Below are 21,112 nucleotides of genomic sequence, written 5' to 3' on the forward strand. Positions count from 1 at the left end.
CATTTACTGTAATTATTTTCTAGTGCCCAAGAAAAGGCAAATACAGTGCTTTTTCTGTAGCAGTCCGCGTACGCAAAGTATGGTCCTGGTGAAGTAATTGTTTTCAACATCCTGTAAATACAACTTCCAGAAAAATGTCTCTTTTTAAAAAAAAATCACACTAAGCCTGGAATTTCCATCACAGATAGTCAGCACAAGTCACTAATGTTTGACAAAGTTACAAGCAATAGAATACACTGCAAAGAGATGTCTTAAACATTTTAAACTATTGGTATAACCACAAACTGCACTTCTAATGCAGCTTTTTTGCCTCATCTAACATCAGCTGGCTTGTGCTTCAGCCACATGAACTCCACAAAATCAAATGTGAAATACACCTTTATGTAAAGTACTTAGGAATGGCTGTTATTCCTGACATAGGGATTCCAGTCAATGATCTACAATTACAGCCACACATATGAGAAGAAAATGTAACTATTCTAGGAATGATACGTAACAGTTCTTAGAGAACCATGTTGTATTCCTAGAAGGCTTTCATCATTCTTACTTAGCATGAGCAAACCTGATACACACATAGAATTGCAAAAAAATATATGAGAAAAACTCTTTACTTTTTCTATTGGCTTTTTAGCACCACAAGCTTATTTGTAGTCTTAAAGTATTTGAGGGAATACAGAAAAACCCCGATCCTTTATGTGAATTTGTAAGTACTCAAACCAATCAGTACCTTAATCTAGTTTGCACTAGGATTTTTAGACTCTATCCCTTTGGCTTTTTCGTTTTTCATTCTGTTGATTTAGTGCCTATGCTTCAGAAGAAATCCATGGCAGGTGGTATTGTGTTTATTTTAAGTGGTTTGGAGATAGTTTGCTTGGGTTTTTTGTACCCGGCACCCCCCCAAGCAAGAGGTATAGATCCTTTCCAAATTGTCATTTGCAGAACTGCTTTTGTTCTTTACCAAGACTGCTAGAGAAGAAAAAAGATGCACCTAGCTTTGTTCACAAATACGTTGTCATGGACAGCCTGATTTAAAAGCTGAAAATGCAGTATATTAGGTGAAGATGTAGAGGATATGAACAATTGCTGGAAATGTTTTAATTTACTGTATTTGTATTTATGAAGTGAAAGACTGGCATAAATTCCAGACTGTAAAATTTTTATGCATTTATATACTATTTCTATGCAGCTGTCCTGCCAGTTAGTGTATTAAGCTGCCTTCATCCTTCTTTGAAGGAATGAACTTTTGAGTTCAGGCTCAGTTTGTTTCTGGTCAAGGTTAAAATCATAAAATTCTGTATCTTTTCTGCTAATCTTCTCTTCAACGTTGTTTATGTAGGTCTGAAAACATACATGGTATTTCACGTATGTCTACATGACATACCAGAGCTCACCTCCATTAATTTCAAGCATGTTCAAAATTGTCATCTGGACACACATCCCATATCGTGCAGCCTCTTTGCGTTCAGCCTTCCTGCATCACAGTGTTTTTACTAGTGGTTACAGTTGATGGTTGCTTCTGTATTGGTTTTGTGTTTATGCTACTTTTTGTCGGGATTTTTGGCTGAAGAATAGAAGTCTTGGTATCTTAAGTGATCACTGAAAGCAGAACTTTGTTTCTTCCCAGTGAGGCTTTCTCATTACATGTGCATAAAATATACCTTTATCTGCATCTGTAAAGAACCATGTGTAAGTCTGGAGAGCATCTAGCTGGAAGTATGAGCGGAAACAAGGTCATGGTTTTTCTGATGATCCTTAATGAATTTATATAGCGATAGGGACCATATGTTTTGCATGGAAGAGAAACATGCCTGATAAGAATTGTCCCAGGCAGTTCCAGCATCAACTGTACTGCTGCTGTGAGCATTCCAGTTGGCTCCGAGATGTAACGTCTTCTGTTTATGTTGTGCAGCTAGGGTACTCTTGGATCCCTGAGGATTCCAGGACCCAGATTAGGTGGTGCTGTGGCCTGAGGGAAGATTTTAGAAAGCTTTTATGGTAGCTAAACTAGGTCTTAAGCCCCAGACTTTATTACACAACATGAACATGCAGTGGGAGAATTTTAAACACTTTTCCTGCAGAAAGTTGGAACAATCGCTTAAAATTTGTGCTTTGTCTACAAGAAATATGTAAGAATTAAAAAAAAAAAAGAGTATTTGTTTCAGAAAGTTAAATAATTGTATCTTTTGGCGAGGAATTTTTTCATAATATCAAACTTAAACCTCCAAGTGGTTTTGAGCCTTTGTGTGTTCTTTGGCTTGCTTAGTCTCCACAGGCAGCACCAGTCCTACTCTCCTGTTAGAGTGGGGCAATTGTGACTTTAAGGTTTACCAGTGGGAAAACTAAGGTTTTGCTTGTGTCAAATCTTTCATTTAGCTACTAAGATGGTAAACAAAGAACTCTAAAAGTAGCAAGATCTTTTCAAATAGGAGACCCGAAAGGGCATCCATAGATCACGTACATTTGCTGCATTGCGTTTTTCTTTTATCATGGAAGTTCTGATTCGGATTCAATTTGAATTCACAAAAAAAATCCCAAACCAAAATGGGGAAAAAAATGAGAATTCAGAAAAGATTTTTTAAAAAAAAACCCAACCAGAAGAGCTCAGGAAATGTTTGGGTTGTTTTGTGAAGAAACTATGTTACATATTCATATAATTAACTATATTCTGGCTTTATTAGTAATTTAAGAGGATTCTAGGGTGAAGCTAAAAAGGGTAACCTTTTTTAATTCACGGAACCTGAATAACTAGAATAACTAACTGCATAGGCTTCCTGGGCCGAAGTCGCTGTCTTTGTATGAGTGATCCTCAATGGATTCCTCCTTCATGAACTCGTGCACTCTCACTTCAAGCACTGCAAACTCCTTGTATCCACAGCACCCAGCTCAAAAAGATTTCCTCTGCTCTGTCCAGTACTAGATTTGAAGGCATTTTCTGCCTTCACTAGATAAACCCGACCTTGTTCCTATTCAACTTCTTGAGGCTACTTCTGACATTATGAACTTCAGTCAGTATCTCTGTTGTCTTCACACTAAATCTTTACTTACCTGTTTTGAAAAGGAAGAGCCCTTGGATTACTTGATCATGCCTTGTACAGATGCCACTTGGCATCCTTGACAACCTTCTGTGACAGCATTTCAGTTCTGTATCCTTTTTTAGGGGAAGAGAGTACATGTGGACTACACATAAAATTCAAGGGAAAAGTGCATGTTAGATTTATAGAGTGAGTTCAGAGAGTTTTTTGTTTTCTGTGTAATAATTCCTAACATTCTGCTAGCCCAAAGTTTAGTAGCAATCAAAAAAAGTTTTCAGGAACTGTTTATTGTAATCTCAAGATATTGCCTTTATTTGCAATTATTTGCTCTTTTTGTTTTATATGGAAAATTGGGACTTTGTTTTTTTACCCTTGCACATATCACTATCTCTGGATTTTTCATCTTCTGTCTTACTGTCCAAGCAGTCTGTCTCATAAATCCTTCTGCAAATTCTCTCAGTCAGCCCTTCTCTTTGCTTCCCTCAATTAATTAATATCAGCAGATTTTTGCTCCATTGTTCACTCCCATTTTTGGGTCACTTATGAATATGTTAAACAGCTTGAGTCCCAGCACAAATTCCTGTGAACAGTCAGCACTGCTTATGTAAAATATTTTTTTATTAAATAAATTTGACAGCCATCACCAACGGCCATACTTAAAAAAATGTGTAGAAAAATGGATAAAAGTTAATGAAACTTATTTGAAAATAATTTCAGGTTTGAAGGAATTTTTGCTTATCAAAAGAGAATATTCAAAAGCAACTTGTTTCAGTGAATAAATATCTTCTGACTTTTGTGCTTTCTCTTTTTTTAATTACATGGACAAGACTCCAGGTAAATCATTTGCCTTTCAGTAGAAAGGTTAAGGAATATGGTTGTTTTAGCAAAAGACTGTCAGCCTGGACATGTTTAAGGCCTGTCATGAGTGTATACCAAGGAGATACATGAAGATGTACCTGTATTTATATCTCCTGCTGCAGAAAAGCACCTGTAATAGCTTTTCTAGGTAATGCCCCATTCTTGAGATCTGCACAATCGATACCTGAAGTTCTCTACATTCCTTCACCAAGTCAAGCATGAAGCAGCACTTAGAAGAGTATCTTGAATTTGTTGTCTTCATGTAGCCCGTGAGTGTAGGGAGGTGACATTCATAATGACCCATGCTTTAAAAGCGGGCAAACACCCCAGAGCAGGTAGTTACCAGTAGCATGTAGTTGTTCCAAAATAACGTGTATGTGGCTAGTGCGTTGTTTGGCTTTCTGCCCCTGTATCTTAGCCCATGGGTTATGTGTTGTGCTCTACGAGGATGTGCTGGGGTACATGTTAACCACAGGTGGAGTATGAGCGTCACCTGAGGATATTGCTGTGCTAAAGTATTTTCAGGAAGGTTTGATTACTTAGTTATAGAACAGGTTGAATGTGTGTACACACCACACACATTGAAGAGCTCCTCTAAGGTAGATGTGAGTCTACTGTGTGTGCTTTTTTCTGACAAAACTAGTGGTTAGTTGTAGATGTCAGCAGGTATTTTACTGCCTTAATGCTACAGTCCTAATTGTTACAGCACTGCGGTCAGGCTGTAGATGCCTTTAATATTTCTTACCTAAAACTTAATTGTTTCCAGGAGTCCAGTAGATAAAACATTGGAAGATGAAGCTTGAATACTGTTTTGAAAATTCTGTGGTTTTCATATGACTTACAAAAGGTTCTTCCTCCTTGGCATGTATGGAAATTTAGTATTTTTCTCAGTTGAATATTGCTTTGCCTTTGATACTGCAATATTTAGACACTTCACATACAGTAATAGTAGTTGGCATATCAGAGTTGATTTGAGTCATGAAGCAGTGGTGTGAAATTAATTATCTGTTCTTTGCTATGGTTAATCTGAACTGAAACAGGATAAAATCTGAACATGTCAAAATAACATTTGTTGCTTTATTAAAGGATTACAACATTACAGGGGTAATTAATATATTAAAAACCCTACTTTCAGTTATATACAACACATGCTACATGACACGTCAGTTTAATGCACATCATACTGTAGAAAAGAAGTGATGAGGTAATAAAGGAAAAAGTGTGCAAGCATATGCACACAAATGCACAGTAAGTATCTTACAGGCCTACTGAAAAATATATTGAACTTCTAGAGGCTTTTGCTCTCCCTCTTATTATTGCATTCTTTAATTTCTTTATTCATTATATTATTGCATTCTTTAACTTATATTTTTCATAGTACTTGCTGTTTTGAAATGGGTGTTATAACAATCTGTTCTAGAAACGTACCTCAGAAGAATATTAGAATTATCACAGTCAGTATTTCATAATTGTGACTGACTTCTAAATATAGATGAGTAAATCTATTTAATAATTTGACAGTAATATGTTATAATTGTGAAATATGGTAAATAAACTTCTCTTGGCTACAGGTAACTTCTTTATATAGTTTTCATCTACCGGCTAAGGATATTAAATAGCTTATGTATTGGTATCCATCATTTGCCTGCAAAGTTGGATAATCCCTTTAGTTTATATCCAGACATTTCTGATTACAGAGGCTATACAGCAGGTAGTGGCTGAAGTCAGTTACAAAATACTGTGGCAGTTGTACTGTAGGATAACACGTTGGCTATACAGCACATTATATGTTTTAGATATGGATTATTTTCCATATGCATTTAGCTACTTCATTTTGGTAAGAAAAATCATTAGTGTTTTTAGTCTAAAATATTTGAATCAGCTGTGAATTCTAATTTATAGGAGCAGATTTAAATGCTCAAAGTGAAGGGGAAAAAATGGGTTTATCACTACAGTAATTGTTTCAGTATCTGCTCTCAAAATCAAATTATATAGTACTAACCTTATTCATGGCAGTTAACAAAGATTAAATTAGAATTATCACACTAATGTACATATACCAGCTACACAGTTCAAAGGATATGATTTCCTGTGTCAAATGATTGCTTGTAACAATAACAATAACAAAACTCTTGCTGTACAGTTTGTAATATTTCCTGTATTTGAGAATATTTATACATAATATAACATACAAAAATATTTAAATGTTGTGGTAGTATTTTTACCATCCAAACTTAATTTACAGGGAAAAAAACCAGAAAGTTTATCTACAGTCCATCTAAACTGCCAGTTCTAAAAGGCTTAATATAACTACTTTTAGTACCAACAGGTGTTATGAATGTTATGTCATTTCAGTTCCTTTTTTTCTTCAGTTTTTTTTTTCCTGGAATGATTCTTAAAAAGACAATATACAAGCCCTCACATCTCAGCAATAAATGTACAATATCTTACATTCCTCATTTTTGAAAAGATAGTTCCAGATAATAACATCATAGCTTTATGTGATTTTTAGAACAAGAAAGCAAACCAAGAGAAGAATTATTTCAGTGGAATGTGTTGGGATTAGGTCTTATCATCATAACGACTTTCTTTAGTGAATAGGACCCTCCCCGGAATTCAGCCCAGTACACACCATCCTGATACCGACTGCGGTAGTGTCCTCCGCGGTACCAAACTCCGTTGAGATTTGAATGCGCACATGCGTTGTACCACCATCCTCCCTTTTGGTAATGAGCACAATTACCTGCAAAAAAACCCTCCAGTTCAGTCTTAGGAGCAAATGGAAAACCTTGCAGCAAGCAAGCTAAGCACCAAACAGTTTAATATTTTTAACTGTGTGTTTAATGTGGGTATGCCATGAGGTGCAAGGTGAATTAGGTTTGTTCAGGAATCATCTTTGTAGGTAGGTTCTACTCAGTAGTGTTACTCTCCCTTGCTGAAAAATTTGTTTGCATTGCATTCATGTCTCAAATAACCCTCTATAGCATATTTTACAGTTTAGTGTAAATGATAAATATTTCAATGAGAATTTGTGTTTCTGTGTTAGTACATATATGGGTTGGCACATCAGTTTGTGCTTCATAACTGACAAATCCCTGAAAATGTAATTTCTTTGTGTGTGTGTGTATCACCATAAATACTTTTCCTTTTTAAAAAAAGAAGAAAAAAAAAAAAGGGAGGGGGGAAGGGCCCCTGTACCTGTGTACACATCGTGGTCCCGGTCCAGCGTGGTGAACTGTTTGCCATTGTGCCAAGTGAAGGAATCGCCCGCGTTGCCGTTGTAGCGTCCCAGTCTCAACTTGTAATACTCGCTTTCTGGCTCCAGCCTGAAGCTCGCATACTCGGCAAACACTTTGCGACCTGACCAGTCTTCCATTGTTATAAGCAGTTTGTAGTTGCCTTGATTTGTTAACCAATAAATATTTTCTAATCCGAGCCAGTATTCTCCATCTATGTTACCAAATCCTTGCTGTAAAGGAAGCAAGAGAAGCATGTTAATATTGTGCATCTGTTTTAGTGGTAAATCTGAGTGCATGAAGTAGAAAACCACAGTAACTTATTTTATATAGACTTCCTTTTCTGCAAGGGTAAACACACAGACTCCTTTTCAAGTAAGCTGTGGGTCAGACTCTAAAATCACCCTTTAAATTAAACGTACCAATAATTTTTAGAGGGTAAAAAACATGAAACTGCTCACTCATCCTAACCTTGTATGTCTCCCAGTTCCTGAAAAAGTTGACAGACCCATCCAGCCGTCTCTGGATGACTGTCCAGCCACCAGGGTCATGCCGTTGGTCACACCAGACCTGCATCAGCCGGTTTGTGTTTTCTGGTTTTACAAGATAGATGGAGCTTGTATCATGGCCATCTTCTAATGCTTGTAGACAGTCTCTCCAGGGCCCTGTATCAAAACAGAAGGACCACACATCAAAACACAGTTGAGGATATCTTTAACGCAGGGTGGTATTTGAATTAGTATCTTTTCACAGGAGATTTGCTTCTCCTGAATAGTGCATTTGTTTTTCTTCTTAGTGAAGGTACAGTGTCCACTAAGTGTTTTCAGACAGATTCATTTGTAACTTAATTTCTGGAACATTTCACAATGAATTACTGATAAAGGTGATTTTTATTCTTTTTTTTTTTTTTTTTTTTACTATTTATTTTATTTAAGGCAACTGCACTTATTACATAGATTATATCTTCAAGGAAACAAAATATGAATGACTTCATAGATAAGTATCAATATTAATAACTTCCTTTTGAAAACAAAATGGTAAGTTTGACTTTGATTCTGTCTTTGAGAAATTCAGTTTTAAAAAGCTAAATCTACATTTTTTGCATCAGAAAATAAGACTTCCTGGGAAATGCATGGGTCAAAGTATGACACTAGTCCTTGCAGATAAATTGTCTATTATAAAGTGTGTATCTCTCAATTACTTTACATACAGTGATGATGCCCACATTTTGCAATGCATTCTTTCAGTTTCTTTTCTCTAGAACATTTTACTATGAAACTGAGGTTCTTTAATTCATCTACATCATGTTTTTATAATTTACTGCCAATGTTGATGTTATGCAGTCATCAGCTTTTATTATCTTAGAGGCAATAGACTATGATTTCTCTGTTGAAATATCCAGTGCTTCAAATATTCCTAATATATTTTTATTCCTAATATATTTTATATTCTTCTATGCCTTGCCTCTCCTATCTGTCATTTTATTTTGGCTAGTCGTTTTGGCATATCTTTGTGAATATGGGGAAAATACTTGGTTATACATTTAAATCACAATACACAGTAAATCTATAATAGCATGTAGGGAAAGACACTTCAAACATGACAGAGAAATACTTCTAAATGGCTCTCTTATTTTAGATCGTAATGGTAATAATGTTTTGTTCGGTGTAGGGGTATAGTGTCCTAGTACTGAATAAAGTCATTACAGAATGGGTCACTGTTCTGAAGATTTTGAATTAGAAGTAACTTATAAAGTAGATTGTTTCAAAAATAGTCACAGAGAAAAAAGATAAGCACTTTATTTTATGACAAGTGATGTGTATAGAACTCGCTATAAGTTGGCTAAATTAATTTCTGTGGCAGTTCTTAGGATCCCCAGTTCAGGTGCCTGGATTTTTACTACAGTAAATGCGACTGTGCCATTCATATTATTGGCTGGCCAGCAATAACAGATACTGCCCTTTTTATGCAAAAAAAAAAAACCAGGGCAGCAACTTTGTAAACTTCCTCTATAGCATATGTGCTGCTGTTAGGAGAAAAGGACAGTTCTTCTACTAGATCTGTCTGGTAATTTGTGTTTTTATAATAATAAAATGTAGAACTTCCTTCTGAAATATTAGCTTGCTTTACAAACAAGGCTTATCTTATCTTCCCTTGAAAAAGTGGGAGCATCCTGACTTTCAGATAGGTAGTTTTAATAAAATCACCTCTAGGGAGTCAAGCAGCCCTTGGAGGAGCAGTACCTTTGTCATTGGAACAGTGTCTGGTCCCTGGCACACATGTAACCACAAATGTGCTTTAGGAGTATTGGGTCTACAGGATGGAGACAAAGCTCTATAATGAGGAGAACACACATATATGTTCTATAAATACCAGAATAGGCTTTGATAACTGATTGTGTGAAATGTATTGTATTGCTTTGGCCTTGCACCCATCTGTGCCAAGCTTTTAATTAATTTAAAATAAGTAATACAGATCAAAGGGAAATACGAGATTTGTTGTAAAAAAGTGAAGTAACCTAAGTCTCACTTTCTACACAGTTTATGTGCATAATGAACTTAAACTTGTTGCCTACCTCTTCCAATGGGCTACCAACTTCCAACTATCTATCTGTTGGGAGAAGAATACAGCAGATAAAAAATATATGACAAGTTTTGGGAATTTGTTAGGGATATGTTTTTCATAGATACTTAAAATATAGACAACAAAACCCCACAGGATATATTACATTTGAATGTAGGGAAGAACTGATTGAAAATGCGAAATGGAAAGCAGCATAGGTGATCTTGATAGTGGAATAATAGAGGCTGCAATTCCTAGGAAAGTGAAAAGCAAAACACAGGAAATCAATTTAAATATAATAGGCTTCAGCAAATTCAGAGCATACAGAGAAAACGCTTCCCACAGTCCAAGTGAAGAGTTTACAAGTTTGGTGACGAGTCTCTGAGGACATTGCAATGGATTTTGCTATTGCAGAAGCCGGCTCAGGAAAATGGTAACAAACTGACCTGGCTAAATCATGACATTTCCAGTAGTTTTGAAAACATGAGGGAAGCTCAGACAAAGCAAATGCTAGCGCAAAATATTAGGCATAGCTGGTTGTTTGTGGGGTTTGTTGGTTTCTAGCAAAACAACATCAACAAAAATCCCAAAATCCAACACTGTGGACAAAATGTACAAAATTAAATAAGGCTACTGGTCTGCTACTTTTTGAGGAAGGAGAGCTGTCAACAGATGAAACGGAGAAGAACATTTAATATTTTTCTTCCATTTTGCTTCAGTTTTCATTGCACAGGTTGGCTATGATCAGATGGCTGGTACAGCCAGGAGCTTTGATAAAGGTTGAGAACCCAAGACAGTACAGGAAGGAGTGGATAATATACAGGTGGTTTTTTTCCGGTGGCTGGGCATTTGTGCTGGTGGTGGGTTTTGTTTGTTTTGTGGGATTTTGGTTGTGGGTATGGGGGAGGGATGTTTACGAAGTAGCAGATCTTATCTTAGAATCAGGGAGGGGACCTCTGGAGACAGAAATTGTCTGGAAAGCAGCGTTTTCTCAGGGTACTTCATCTAGAGGTTCTACAGGGTTGCAGGTTGGTTATGAGTCAATGTTTTACTTTTCAAAATAGCCTTGAAATACATTCTAAGTGCAGTTCATGTGCCTTGCTCCATTTCAAGTCTTAGTTTCAGATTTATATGGGTCCCCTATCTTTTTTCTGAAGCAAGGGCTTGTTGCCCACACACTGACAGACTTCTCTTGTATATGGGAAATGTAATACTTGAACTATTTTTTTTTAAATATATGGGACCATGGGTGATACTGGATTCTTTATCCCTTATTTCTTTAGCATGTAGATCAATTGATGTCAATATGGGATTTCAGATACCTTTCATCTTGCTTACAGCAGACTCTTAATGAGGGCTGCATATATCCCTTACTATTCCACCACTTGCTTCCCTTTGCTCATCTCAGAGCGTAAGTGCCCTGTGTGAGGTACAGAGCAGATATGTATTGCTTTTTGAGTTACACAAGCACAAAAGTTATCATATGCTAGATCAACAAACTTGTAATAACTTCATAAATGCTTACACAAAAAGTGTCAAACCCCTTCAGATGTCATGAAATGTAGCAGTTAGGTCTTGGGCACAGGTAAATAAACTATAGATGATTGGCTGTTGATTAGCAGGATTTTTCTGCAGCGCCTTTATCTCATGCATCTCATATAAATGGTGGGTTTGTCTTGGCAAAGTAACATGAGAAACGTGGGGGGGGCTAGTTTATCCGATTCTTAGACATTCAGAATTAATTTTTTTGCTTTCTTTCCATGCTTGTACTACAACATGTATATTAAAAATACGCAAGATGGATACACAGACAATGTCAGAGCTAAAAAAGCTCAATTAGTTCAAAATACTTCTTTTGCATTTATTTTTCTAAATAAATAAATTCTGTCTGCATTTTTGCTATTGCAATTAAAATGTTGCCCACTGCATATTAGCATAAACTAATGTAGACACGTCAATAATATTACTTACCAGATGGTTTATCTGTTGAAGTCGGAATACTAGTAACTGCAGGCATGGTTGGTAAGGTAGGTGGCAAAACCTTCAAGTTCTGATCACTCTGAATCTCATTAGTAGATATCTGGTTAGTAATGCGATTGTAAGTAGGAGGCTGGTACACTTTATTTGGTGGCTGTGGAGTTTGTGGCAGTGGCTTTACAGGTGGCATTCTTTGACAGTGTTCTTCCAGTTGGGCAATTATTTGGGACTGATTATTGGCAATTGACATCAAATGTTGGTACTTGTGCTCTAGGTCTTTGTACTTGTTTGCAAGCTGCAACATATCTGCAGTTTGGTTCAAAATCTTGTTCTCAAGTTGAGAAAGTTCTAAGGCGTTGTCACGTTTTCGGATAATTTCATGTAGTAACTGCATATAGAGTTGTGTGACACGAGAATTCATATTTCTGCTCTCTTTTCTTAAGAGTTTAACCTCATTAACAATCCCGCCATCCACCTCTACCAGTTGCTGGAGAGTTTCTATTTGTCTCTTTTGTTTAAGAAGTTCATTGTTAAGTAACTGTAATTCTTGTTTATTTACCCTGTTTTCAAGTAGAACTTCAGGCTCCTTAGAATTAACACAAATGGCACCTGTCACTCTCTGCTGAGGTACAATAAAGGTGTAAGTGCATTTGTCCTGCGTGTCACTGGAGCGCTTATATCTGTTCATATAAATGAATTCTTGTTCTGTTTCCTCATCATTGCCTTCAAATTCCTGTGTTTTGCTTGCAGTAGCTCCCACAGCAGCCATTAGCATTAAACAGATGAATCTTGTCATCATGATCCTCTAGTTCTGGTCAAATATTCTTCTGCAAAGAACTTTTAAAATCTGTTTTAAAGTAAATTTAACAGTAAGTGACAAATAGGAAATCAATGTAAACTTATGACTGATAATCTGTTCTAAAACTTACAAAATATTACATAGTAACTGGTATGTCTGTGTATAAAAGAGATATCTTTCTAGTCCAGCATGAATTTATGTTGGCTGAAGGGGACATCATGGGGAATAGCTGTATCATTCTATGCCCAGAACTCTATTTACTAGTTGCTAGTTTATCTAAAGCCTGCTAAGAGCCAGAAGAAACTAAGTAATAAAACAATGATTTGAAGAGTCCTTTCTTCCAGGGAAGTACCACAAAGTTTCAAAGATTGGTATTTTCATGTAAATATTAATTACATTTTCATTTCTTACAGTTACAAACATAACCTTTAAATATAAACAGAATGTAAGTTCATATGTGCTGTTAAAGCTCATTTGCAGTATTTTGTAACTGCATGTATATTTCAGGAGATACAGCTTAGATTAAATGTATTATAGTAATTATAAATTAAAAACTCTACTGCCCAGATATCATAGTCAGTAAGATCTGTTGGTTTTCCAGACTAGTAGAATTTACAACTGAAATATTTATTGTGACTCTCACTGGAGACATTGTCTTTTCACTCAGCCTGGTCATTTCCCTTCATAATCCCTTCTTGTGCGTGGTGCACAGAGATGTCCTCCAGCTATTGGAATTAGCTACTGGTGTTTACTGACACACTGAAACAGTACCCTTCTGGTGAAACAAGGCTAACTTAGTTCTCAGAGCAGATTCATATTCAAGGTCGATATTTGAGGCCATAACAATCTCTTGAAAAATAAGTCATTACCAGAACTTTGTAGGTAACGATCATCTTGGAAACATGAGCTTAGCATTGTCACTGCTGCCAGCAAAGCCCTTGTTACAAGTCACTCTCTTACCAGCTGCTTGAACAGACTTTGGTATCATATATTTATTAACAGCTTTTTGTTGTTGAATTTTAATAGGTTTGTATACATAACCTAGTTTTCTTGGAGAAAATGCAGTATGGAGCTTTTTCAATGTATAAAGCCTGCTTGATACCTTTTAAACCCAAGGTGGTGTTACCATCATATTTTTCTTTGCTTATGAAACATTTCACATGGAATAACCACTCAGTGTTTAAATAGCTGTCACCTTACTGCTTGGTCATCTTTGGTAAAATGAAATGTTCTAAATGACATGAAATGATGATAGTAACAGCTGTGAGAAACTGGAATGAGTCCAGCGGAACACCAGCCACATGGATAGCTGGAGGCTGGCAGACATCATGTAAGAGGAGCAGCAGAAAGAGCTCGGTTTATTTAGCCTCCAGGAGAGAAGGTGAAGGAGAAGGCTTTCTCCTGTCTTCAGCTACTGAGTGGCTGTTTGTAGAAAAGATGGATTCTTTTGGGAAGTGCACAATGAGAGTATAATGGTCAATGGATACAAATTGTCTCAGGAAAAATTCATTTTGAGTTTTAGAAAAAAAGAATTTCACAATAAGGGTGACCAAGGACTGAAACAGTCACCCAAAGAGGTGGTGGAATCTCCATTCCTGGAAATACATACAGTTTGATTTAGGCAAGGCTCTGAGCAGCCTAATCTAATGTTGAAATTAGCCTTGCTTTGTAAGACTCGTCCATTCTCTATTGTTCTGTGACTCTAGGCAGCTGCTGACTTTCAAGAAATTTTTTTAGAGTTTCAAGATAATGATGGATATGTGTGCTTAAATAATTATTCATACTAAGAAGAGATATAGTTGTCAGTCATTCCCATTTTTCTCTTGTTTTGAAATAAGCCATAGAGGTTTCTGTAAATGCTTCTGCAAATGATTCAAACAAAAGTGACCAGGACTTGATCCTTCTTAAAGTTTTTGGATATACATTTTTGCCTCAGTTTCATATTTGAAATAAACTCATTTTCATTTTGAAAATGGAGAGGAATTGTGCATTACAGAACTTTTAAAGAATCTTGAAAACTTGTCAGATAAAAGTTTGGAGTTTGACACGGTTTCTGTAAGTAAAGGAATGTTATTTGGAGCCCTGGAAAACAGGGAACATAAATTCACCCCAGACAGCTTTAACTTGCATAATCAGCATTTGCACAGCAGGTCACACTTGGAAACCCTGGCAGTTTTCCAAGCCTCGTATTTCTGTACAGATGGACTGGTTTTGCAAATGTCTCTCACAAATAGGTGTAAAATGGGTTTTATTTCACTGTTTGAATTGAAATACTTTCCTTCTTCTCCCTCAAAACTTTTAATTATTGTGATCACTGAAAAGAAACTATTTGTTTCTTCAGAGTTCACCTGTGTCTTTTTTTACAGCATCTCATGTCTTTAATTGAGCACAGGATTTAGGGTGCACATCCTTTTCCAGGCTGAAGAAATACGGAGCAACTTAGAGTAGTTTGATATTTCTCTGTTTTTTTAAGAACTGTTTAAGAAAAATTGGAATAGGGCTCACCAGCCTATTTTAACATATCAGTTCAAACATCTTTCAAAATAGAATAGAATAGAGTATTTCTGTTGGAAGGGACCTACAAGGACCATCTGATCCAACTGCCTGACCACTTCAGGGCTGACCAAAAGTTCCAGCAAGGTATTAAGGCCATTGTCCAAACGCCTCTAAACACTGCCAGCCATGGGGCATTGACCACCTCTCCAGAAAGCCTGTGCCAGGGTTGACCACTGTTTGCAGAAGGTGCCATCAGAGAATGACACCAGCATTTAGACCATGCTGAAATGGTCCTCTCTCATGATCCCGCCTGAATGTCACCTTTTCTAAGCTGTTTTTCCTACAAGAAAAAACATTGAAAGGAAAAGTACATTGCTGAGAGAATGCTGCTGTACAAACAGAAACAAGAACCATGCTGTCTCCAGCTGTCCATCTTCCTCTAGTCTGGTTATGCAGTGATCTCTTAAGTCTTTTATTGGCTGTACTTGTTCAGTTAAAAAAAATGTCCAGAATGAGGCCTATCTATTGCATATTGTGATGGACTACATAAACATAAGTGGCATTTCTTATGCCACTGCATAAGTTGGATTCAAGTGAAGTTTATAACCAATGTGCTTGTTTGAACAACTCTCAATGATTAATCTTTCAAGGAGAAAAAAAGCTTGCTGGGGGAAGTGGGGAGGGAAGCCAGAGAAACAACTTTAAGGAAGGATTTAATGCTTTTTAATATCTTCCTCTTCTTTTTCAGTAGGAGAACATCAGATTCTTAGGACATCAGAATTCATTCCCATGTGAGAGAAAGATCTTATTTATTTGATGTCTAGCACACTAGCTTTCAGTTTTGTTCTGCTGTACTTTTGCCAAATAATTGCTCTTACTCTTTGTACTTAATTAGTGCCGTTGCTTGCTGATTGCTCAGTTCTTCCTGTTTTGCTGTCTCAGCCCCCCACTTCCTCACACTTTCTCCCAGTAGCTCTTCTGCAGTGGATTGGAAGGGAACTTTATTACTGGGGCCGTGTTTGTCCCCAGTGCAAACTTTCTCTTAGGCAGCTGTAGCCTTTTCAACTTCACCATTGCACAAAACTACATTATATAAAAGCATGCTTGTAGGTTTGGTGCAAATTCTCTTAATTACTGGAAATACAGGATGTCTGTCTTTTATCCTCATGCACATTGGTAAAACTTAAACAAGCATACAAACAAAAAAAGGGAGAAATGAAAGAAACCCACTTAAAAAGACAGATATGTGTCATTTTGGTTAAAAATCAAATAGAACTAATTAGAAAAAGTGTGGAAGTCTGAAGTAATTTCACCAGTAGATTCTGGCTGTTCAGGACTTGCGTACTCGTAAAAGCACTTGTCATGGGAGTTGAGTTGGGACAAACTTTGCATAGTGAAGATGCACCTAAACCCAATTTTGTGTACGTTTACCCTGCTTGGCAGTGCATCTATTACTTTATTCGGGCAAAATAATATTTTTTTTTTTCTCTTTGTCTTTTGCCAGTGTAACTACATCTGTATGAAAACTTTTGGCAGCATTTTTACGTGGATTATAATCATAGTATTTTTCATACTCCTAGCCAGCATAAGAGCTTTGGTTAAAATTTCCGTTTGTAGATCAAATGTTGGCCTATGTGTATATATAACTGGAAGAAGGTAATAATAAGTTGATTTGTTTACTCATTACTCATTGTCTGCCCAACTGAGGATGTTCCTATGATCTGGTGGAAAAAAAAGGAAATAAACTTTCTGAAAGGGATATCAGATGTTTCACCATTTGATTGTTTTTTCCTGCCCGTTAAAGGGAAAAAGTAAACAAAATCTTTCTTGAGTTTTGCTTTGAAATATTTTTCTATCCTGTACTTTGTCGTGCTTATACGGGACTTCTGGTTAGTCATATTACCTTTTGATTGTTGTGAATATCTTGAAATTTATACATGGTATTTCAAGATTCGAGTATTTTCCTGTCTAAAATTATACAGGTGTTTCATATCCTATTGACTGACCACTGCTGTGATCCTGAAATGATAAAGGTAAAAATATTTCTCTGTGCAAAATATTACTGTTTGGCAAATGTTCATTTTGTTTTGGTTTGGTTTTTTTAATCAGCTTAACAAGAGGAAGAATTAAAGGTATCAATGTCAGCACTATGGCTTTCTTTTTTTTTTAAAGCTACTTTTAATAAAATACACATTTCATTGTGGGTGTTCCAACATGTATAGCTTTTTTTCGTTATTTGTTGTTTCTGATGCCATGCTTCAGAGGATCTCATTTTTACAAAATAGATCGGTTAACTATCTCTTTCAGGTTTTATGAAATATTTTACCTATCCTTGGGATTTTTGTGTACAAAAGAGAACAAAGGTATGTTTCCATCAGATGAAAAATATAACTTGTAATAACATAATAAATTACTGCGAAGCTTATTTGGAAATGCTACTAGTAGCCTTTCAGTGCTATGACTTTTTTTTGTTGGATGAAATTTGTTCAGAAAATAGACATTTGCAGTATTACTCTGGAAGAGTGTTTATGAAAGCCTGCCATTACATATTGTCAACACTGTTGCATCTAGATTTAAAGTAGTTTTGCTATATAGAGTCTTTCAACCATTGAGAGATTGGCGTCTCATCTCCAGGAGCTTATACTATGTTCCTTTTCACCTACACATAAATGTGGAAAATAAATGCCTGGATTTCATGCCAGAATATAGATTTTTTTTTTCTTATCTTAAATTGCATTGGTATGGGTTACTCCTACACATAAGGAACATAAAAGTACCTAGTAGGTACAAGCAGTAGAGCTGCTCCTTGCTGCTGCTCTTGTTTTTCTGTATATAGTAAGTCGTTATTAAGCCAGAGGACTGTAGGCGTGACAGCGCGATGCACTGCGCTATACAAATGCAGCTTTTGTAGAAGTCATGTGTGTGACACTGTGTCTACCCTTGGACACTGCTTTACACATAAGGCAATTTTCTGTGCTAAAACTAGGATGTTACACAAAGGAATTTCTGGGGACTTCAGTAACTATTTGAATTGCAGCATAGTTTAATTTATCGCAGAGATAATTTAATTAAGAAAAAAACGCACTACCAGTTTGGTTTGAGGAGCTGACTCAAGCTCTGGCTCAAGGGCTTATAGCCTAGAGGCTGAATCGTTAACAGCATGGGCAGGTCTCACGTGCCAGAATTGAATGGACTGTGATTAAACTGATGCTTTGGAGCCTTTTACCCAGATAGATAAAAAACACATACATAATAAGGATGAGATACATACTTTTTGCACAACACTGGTATTGTCTGACATTCCCCTGATTGTTTTTGACTTAGGCATCACTGCAACTTTATTCTAAATACAGATGAATTTGGTTTGCTGTGGTAAATCGCTGTTACAGAATTCAGCTCTGCGAGTTAATCAGTTGTTGTGTGCCGGTGGTACTGAATATAGTGAGGCTCTAGCAGTCAGTTGATGGGCTGGCTTTTCCTACAGGCTTTACGTGCTACGGTACCTTCATGCAGATTCCTCAAGCATTTAGACATAATAAATGAATGCACCTTCTCAAAAGGCATAGTGTTAGCTCTTACAGCATTTATTCTTGAAAAGATAAACTACTTTATTTGATTGTGAATTTACACAGTTTGATAGTTGCTCATTCTAAAGAAGAAACAAAAGTCTAGCAACAAATCTTCAGTTTCATAAATACTTATGTCTGATGTTAAAAGTGGTTTTTAGATTAGTGCAGTTTTACATTTAAATTGGATTGTAAAAGCAAATGGAGCAAGTGTGTCAAAAATGTAAAATCCTACTATGAAAAGATCAGAGGGTTTGGTTTTATTTTTTGTTAACAAATACTGGGTTTTGCTTCTGCAGAGTCCTTTGATAGTCAGCATTTGTGGACTGAAAGTTAGCTGGTGTGTCTCAGGCACCAGGCCACTAACACGGCCTGGATTTCACCACACCATTGGGATAAGATAGATAAACCATGAATTTTCTGGAGCTGCTTTCCTTCTTAGTTCCTACCCCTTCTCTCAGAGCTCATGGTCTAGTCTTATTCCTTCTCCCAAACCTTCTCTTGCATGGAACTGTATTTAATCCATCCTCTCAAATTTTCGGTGGCTGCCATATTTAATGTAATTTATTAATTTTTGCTCTTTTTTAAGGAGAGGGACTTCCACTGGTAAAGGTTTTCTTTTACAATTAGCTCATGGAGTTTGATTTTTAGATGAAAATTGCACTGTGAAAATACTGAACACTGATTTTTTTTTTTCAGTTCTGTAAAAGGAAACAGCTATTCACAGTGAAAATGCAGCACAGTAGTACGCGTGCCACATGTATTAGGAAAAGCTTTAAAGTTTTATTTGAAGTTTCAAAGTAAATGTAATAGGGAAGGCCTGACATAATAGCATGCAGTTTCAGTTATGAAAACATGATGTAAAACTAAATTGAAAAATTTAATTCCAAGCTTATGGGGGGGGTGGTGGTGGTGTGTGATTTTGGGGGTTTTGCCACTGGCTACTTGATTCCATTGTATGCAGTACCAGACTGACAGAAACCAATTGCTTTAGATACTTTTATTATAATGCATTCTATACTCAGTTTTTCTGTCCACTTAAAATTGTGCTGAAATTTTTGTTCAAGCACTGGTTCATTTTTTCTTAAAAGGAAATACTTTTTAACTGAGGGGAACGAGTGACTAAAGCAACTCTTAAGAACGAGAGTATCTTAATTAGCTCTTGGAGAATTTTTGTTTTGAAATACTCTGAAGTGTTGCAAGAAACTTCAGAAGATTATGTATCTTTTGCTGCCATGTAACTTTTTTCCAAGTTTTGGCAAAAGATTGAAAAATTGTACTTCTTTAACTAAACAAGCTTTCTGGATTACCAAGAATTTTAGTCATGTTGTTTGTGGATTGTTCTTTGTGCTTTACTGAAGTTCTGTCATAGATGTGGAATGTAATTATTGAAAGAGAGCACTGCTTTTGTTGTTACTTCCCTTAACAGCGGCCTCACCTTATTTTCACTTAATCCAGTCACTACCAAAAAGTGCTCATACTGTGTGTGCTTATATGTGTGCGTGCACATTGCACGTAATCACCCTTAAACAGATTGACACTTTAATAAATGTGACTCATTTTGCCCATGAAAAATAGCGGTTAGATCATATTATAGTAACTATTTAACGTTTACACAAAGGTACTCAGAAATGCTAGGTTCTCTTTTAAATTGAATTTTTGCAAAATTTTTCAAATATTTATTTTATAGACTCTATAAAGTTCCAGGAACTTTCATATCTCCTTGATCAAAAATTATAGACATTTCATAATTTTAATACAGGTGGTCCTTTAAAAAGTCATCATAGAAATTAGTATGTCCTAGAAAGTTTGTTGAAAGGCATTTCAGCAAGTTTGAGGAAGCAGGAAGCCCAAATTTACATGCAGAACTAAGATTAAAAAAAAAAAAAAAATTCATATTCTTGAAAGTAATGGCAAGAAAGCTTTTCAGTGCCTGGCATCATAAACCGTCTCAGCTATCTTTACAACTGTATTTTAATATGTTGTGGGTTTTTTTCCTTAAAAAGGAAGAAAGAAAAAAAGCCAAGAGCGGCTTGCTGCTGCACATGAGGAAGCAGTAGTATCTCTGACAAGCTCACGTTCACTCACATGATGTCCGGCTGCTCCGAGACCGCTCCGTCCCTGGTGCCTGGCGGTGCCAGACCGGCCGCCCGCGCTCCCGGGGCTGCTCCGCGCTCAGCGCCGCCCGAGCCCTGACATCTCCCCGGCCGCGGGGCCGTGCTGGGCTTCGGCCGGGAGACGACTAGAGGATGTGCAAAGTTCGTTCTTCTCTTTTTCTGCGCTTTTCTTCCTCGGGGTCGTTCACTGCTCGGCTCCCCGCGCAGACCCGCGCGGCCGCACCGCGCCGCGGCGGAGGCGCAGCCGGGTGTTCTCCGGTGGCTCGGCGTCTGGGACCCCGCGATCCGGGGGCGGCTGCAGCAGCCTCATTTGAACTCCAGCTCCTTTGTGGCAGACTTACATCCTGCGAGGGGGAAAAAGGCCAAAAAAAGGCAAGCCTGCAGCGAGCTGACCCGCGCTGGTTGGACGAGCGGCTGCCCCCGCCCACCGCCATCGCGGAGCTCCCGCGGCACCGCCCGCGGGGCCGCC

At 37.1% G+C, this 21,112-nt stretch overlaps 2 protein-coding genes across 4 annotated transcripts in view; one reads left to right on the top strand and one right to left on the bottom strand.

The window, feature by feature from the left end:
- RALGPS1 (Ral GEF with PH domain and SH3 binding motif 1) overlaps positions 1-21,112 on the top strand; it is an 88,621-nt gene that overhangs the window by 17,452 nt on the left and 50,057 nt on the right. The window lies entirely within an intron of this gene.
- ANGPTL2 (angiopoietin like 2) lies at positions 4,948-21,006 on the bottom strand. Its single transcript, XM_014942835.1, has 5 exons — positions 20,615-21,006; positions 11,660-12,512; positions 7,598-7,791; positions 7,089-7,359; positions 4,948-6,633 (listed from the first exon to the last, which is right to left on the bottom strand). Exons 2-5 carry the CDS (start codon positions 12,462-12,464, stop codon positions 6,434-6,436), a joined length of 1,470 nt encoding a protein of 489 aa, XP_014798321.1. The 5' UTR covers positions 12,465-12,512; positions 20,615-21,006; the 3' UTR covers positions 4,948-6,433.

This window comes from Calidris pugnax, unplaced genomic scaffold (assembly GCF_001431845.1).
Source record: "Calidris pugnax isolate Ruff unplaced genomic scaffold, ASM143184v1 scaffold102, whole genome shotgun sequence".
NCBI lineage: Eukaryota > Metazoa > Chordata > Aves > Charadriiformes > Scolopacidae > Calidris > Calidris pugnax.

Excerpts from the sequence above, each read along its gene's own strand:
- ANGPTL2 (XM_014942835.1), bottom strand. The coding sequence starts at position 12,464 with ATGATGACAAGATTCATCTGTTTAATGCTAATGGCTGCTGTGGGAGCT. Across the intron at positions 7,792-11,659 it reads TTCAACAGATAAACCATCTG|GGCCCTGGAGAGACTGTCTA; the intron begins GTAAGTAATATT and ends GTTTTGATACAG. Across the intron at positions 6,634-7,088 it reads GGACCACGATGTGTACACAG|GTAATTGTGCTCATTACCAA; the intron begins GTACAGGGGCCC and ends GTTTTTTTGCAG.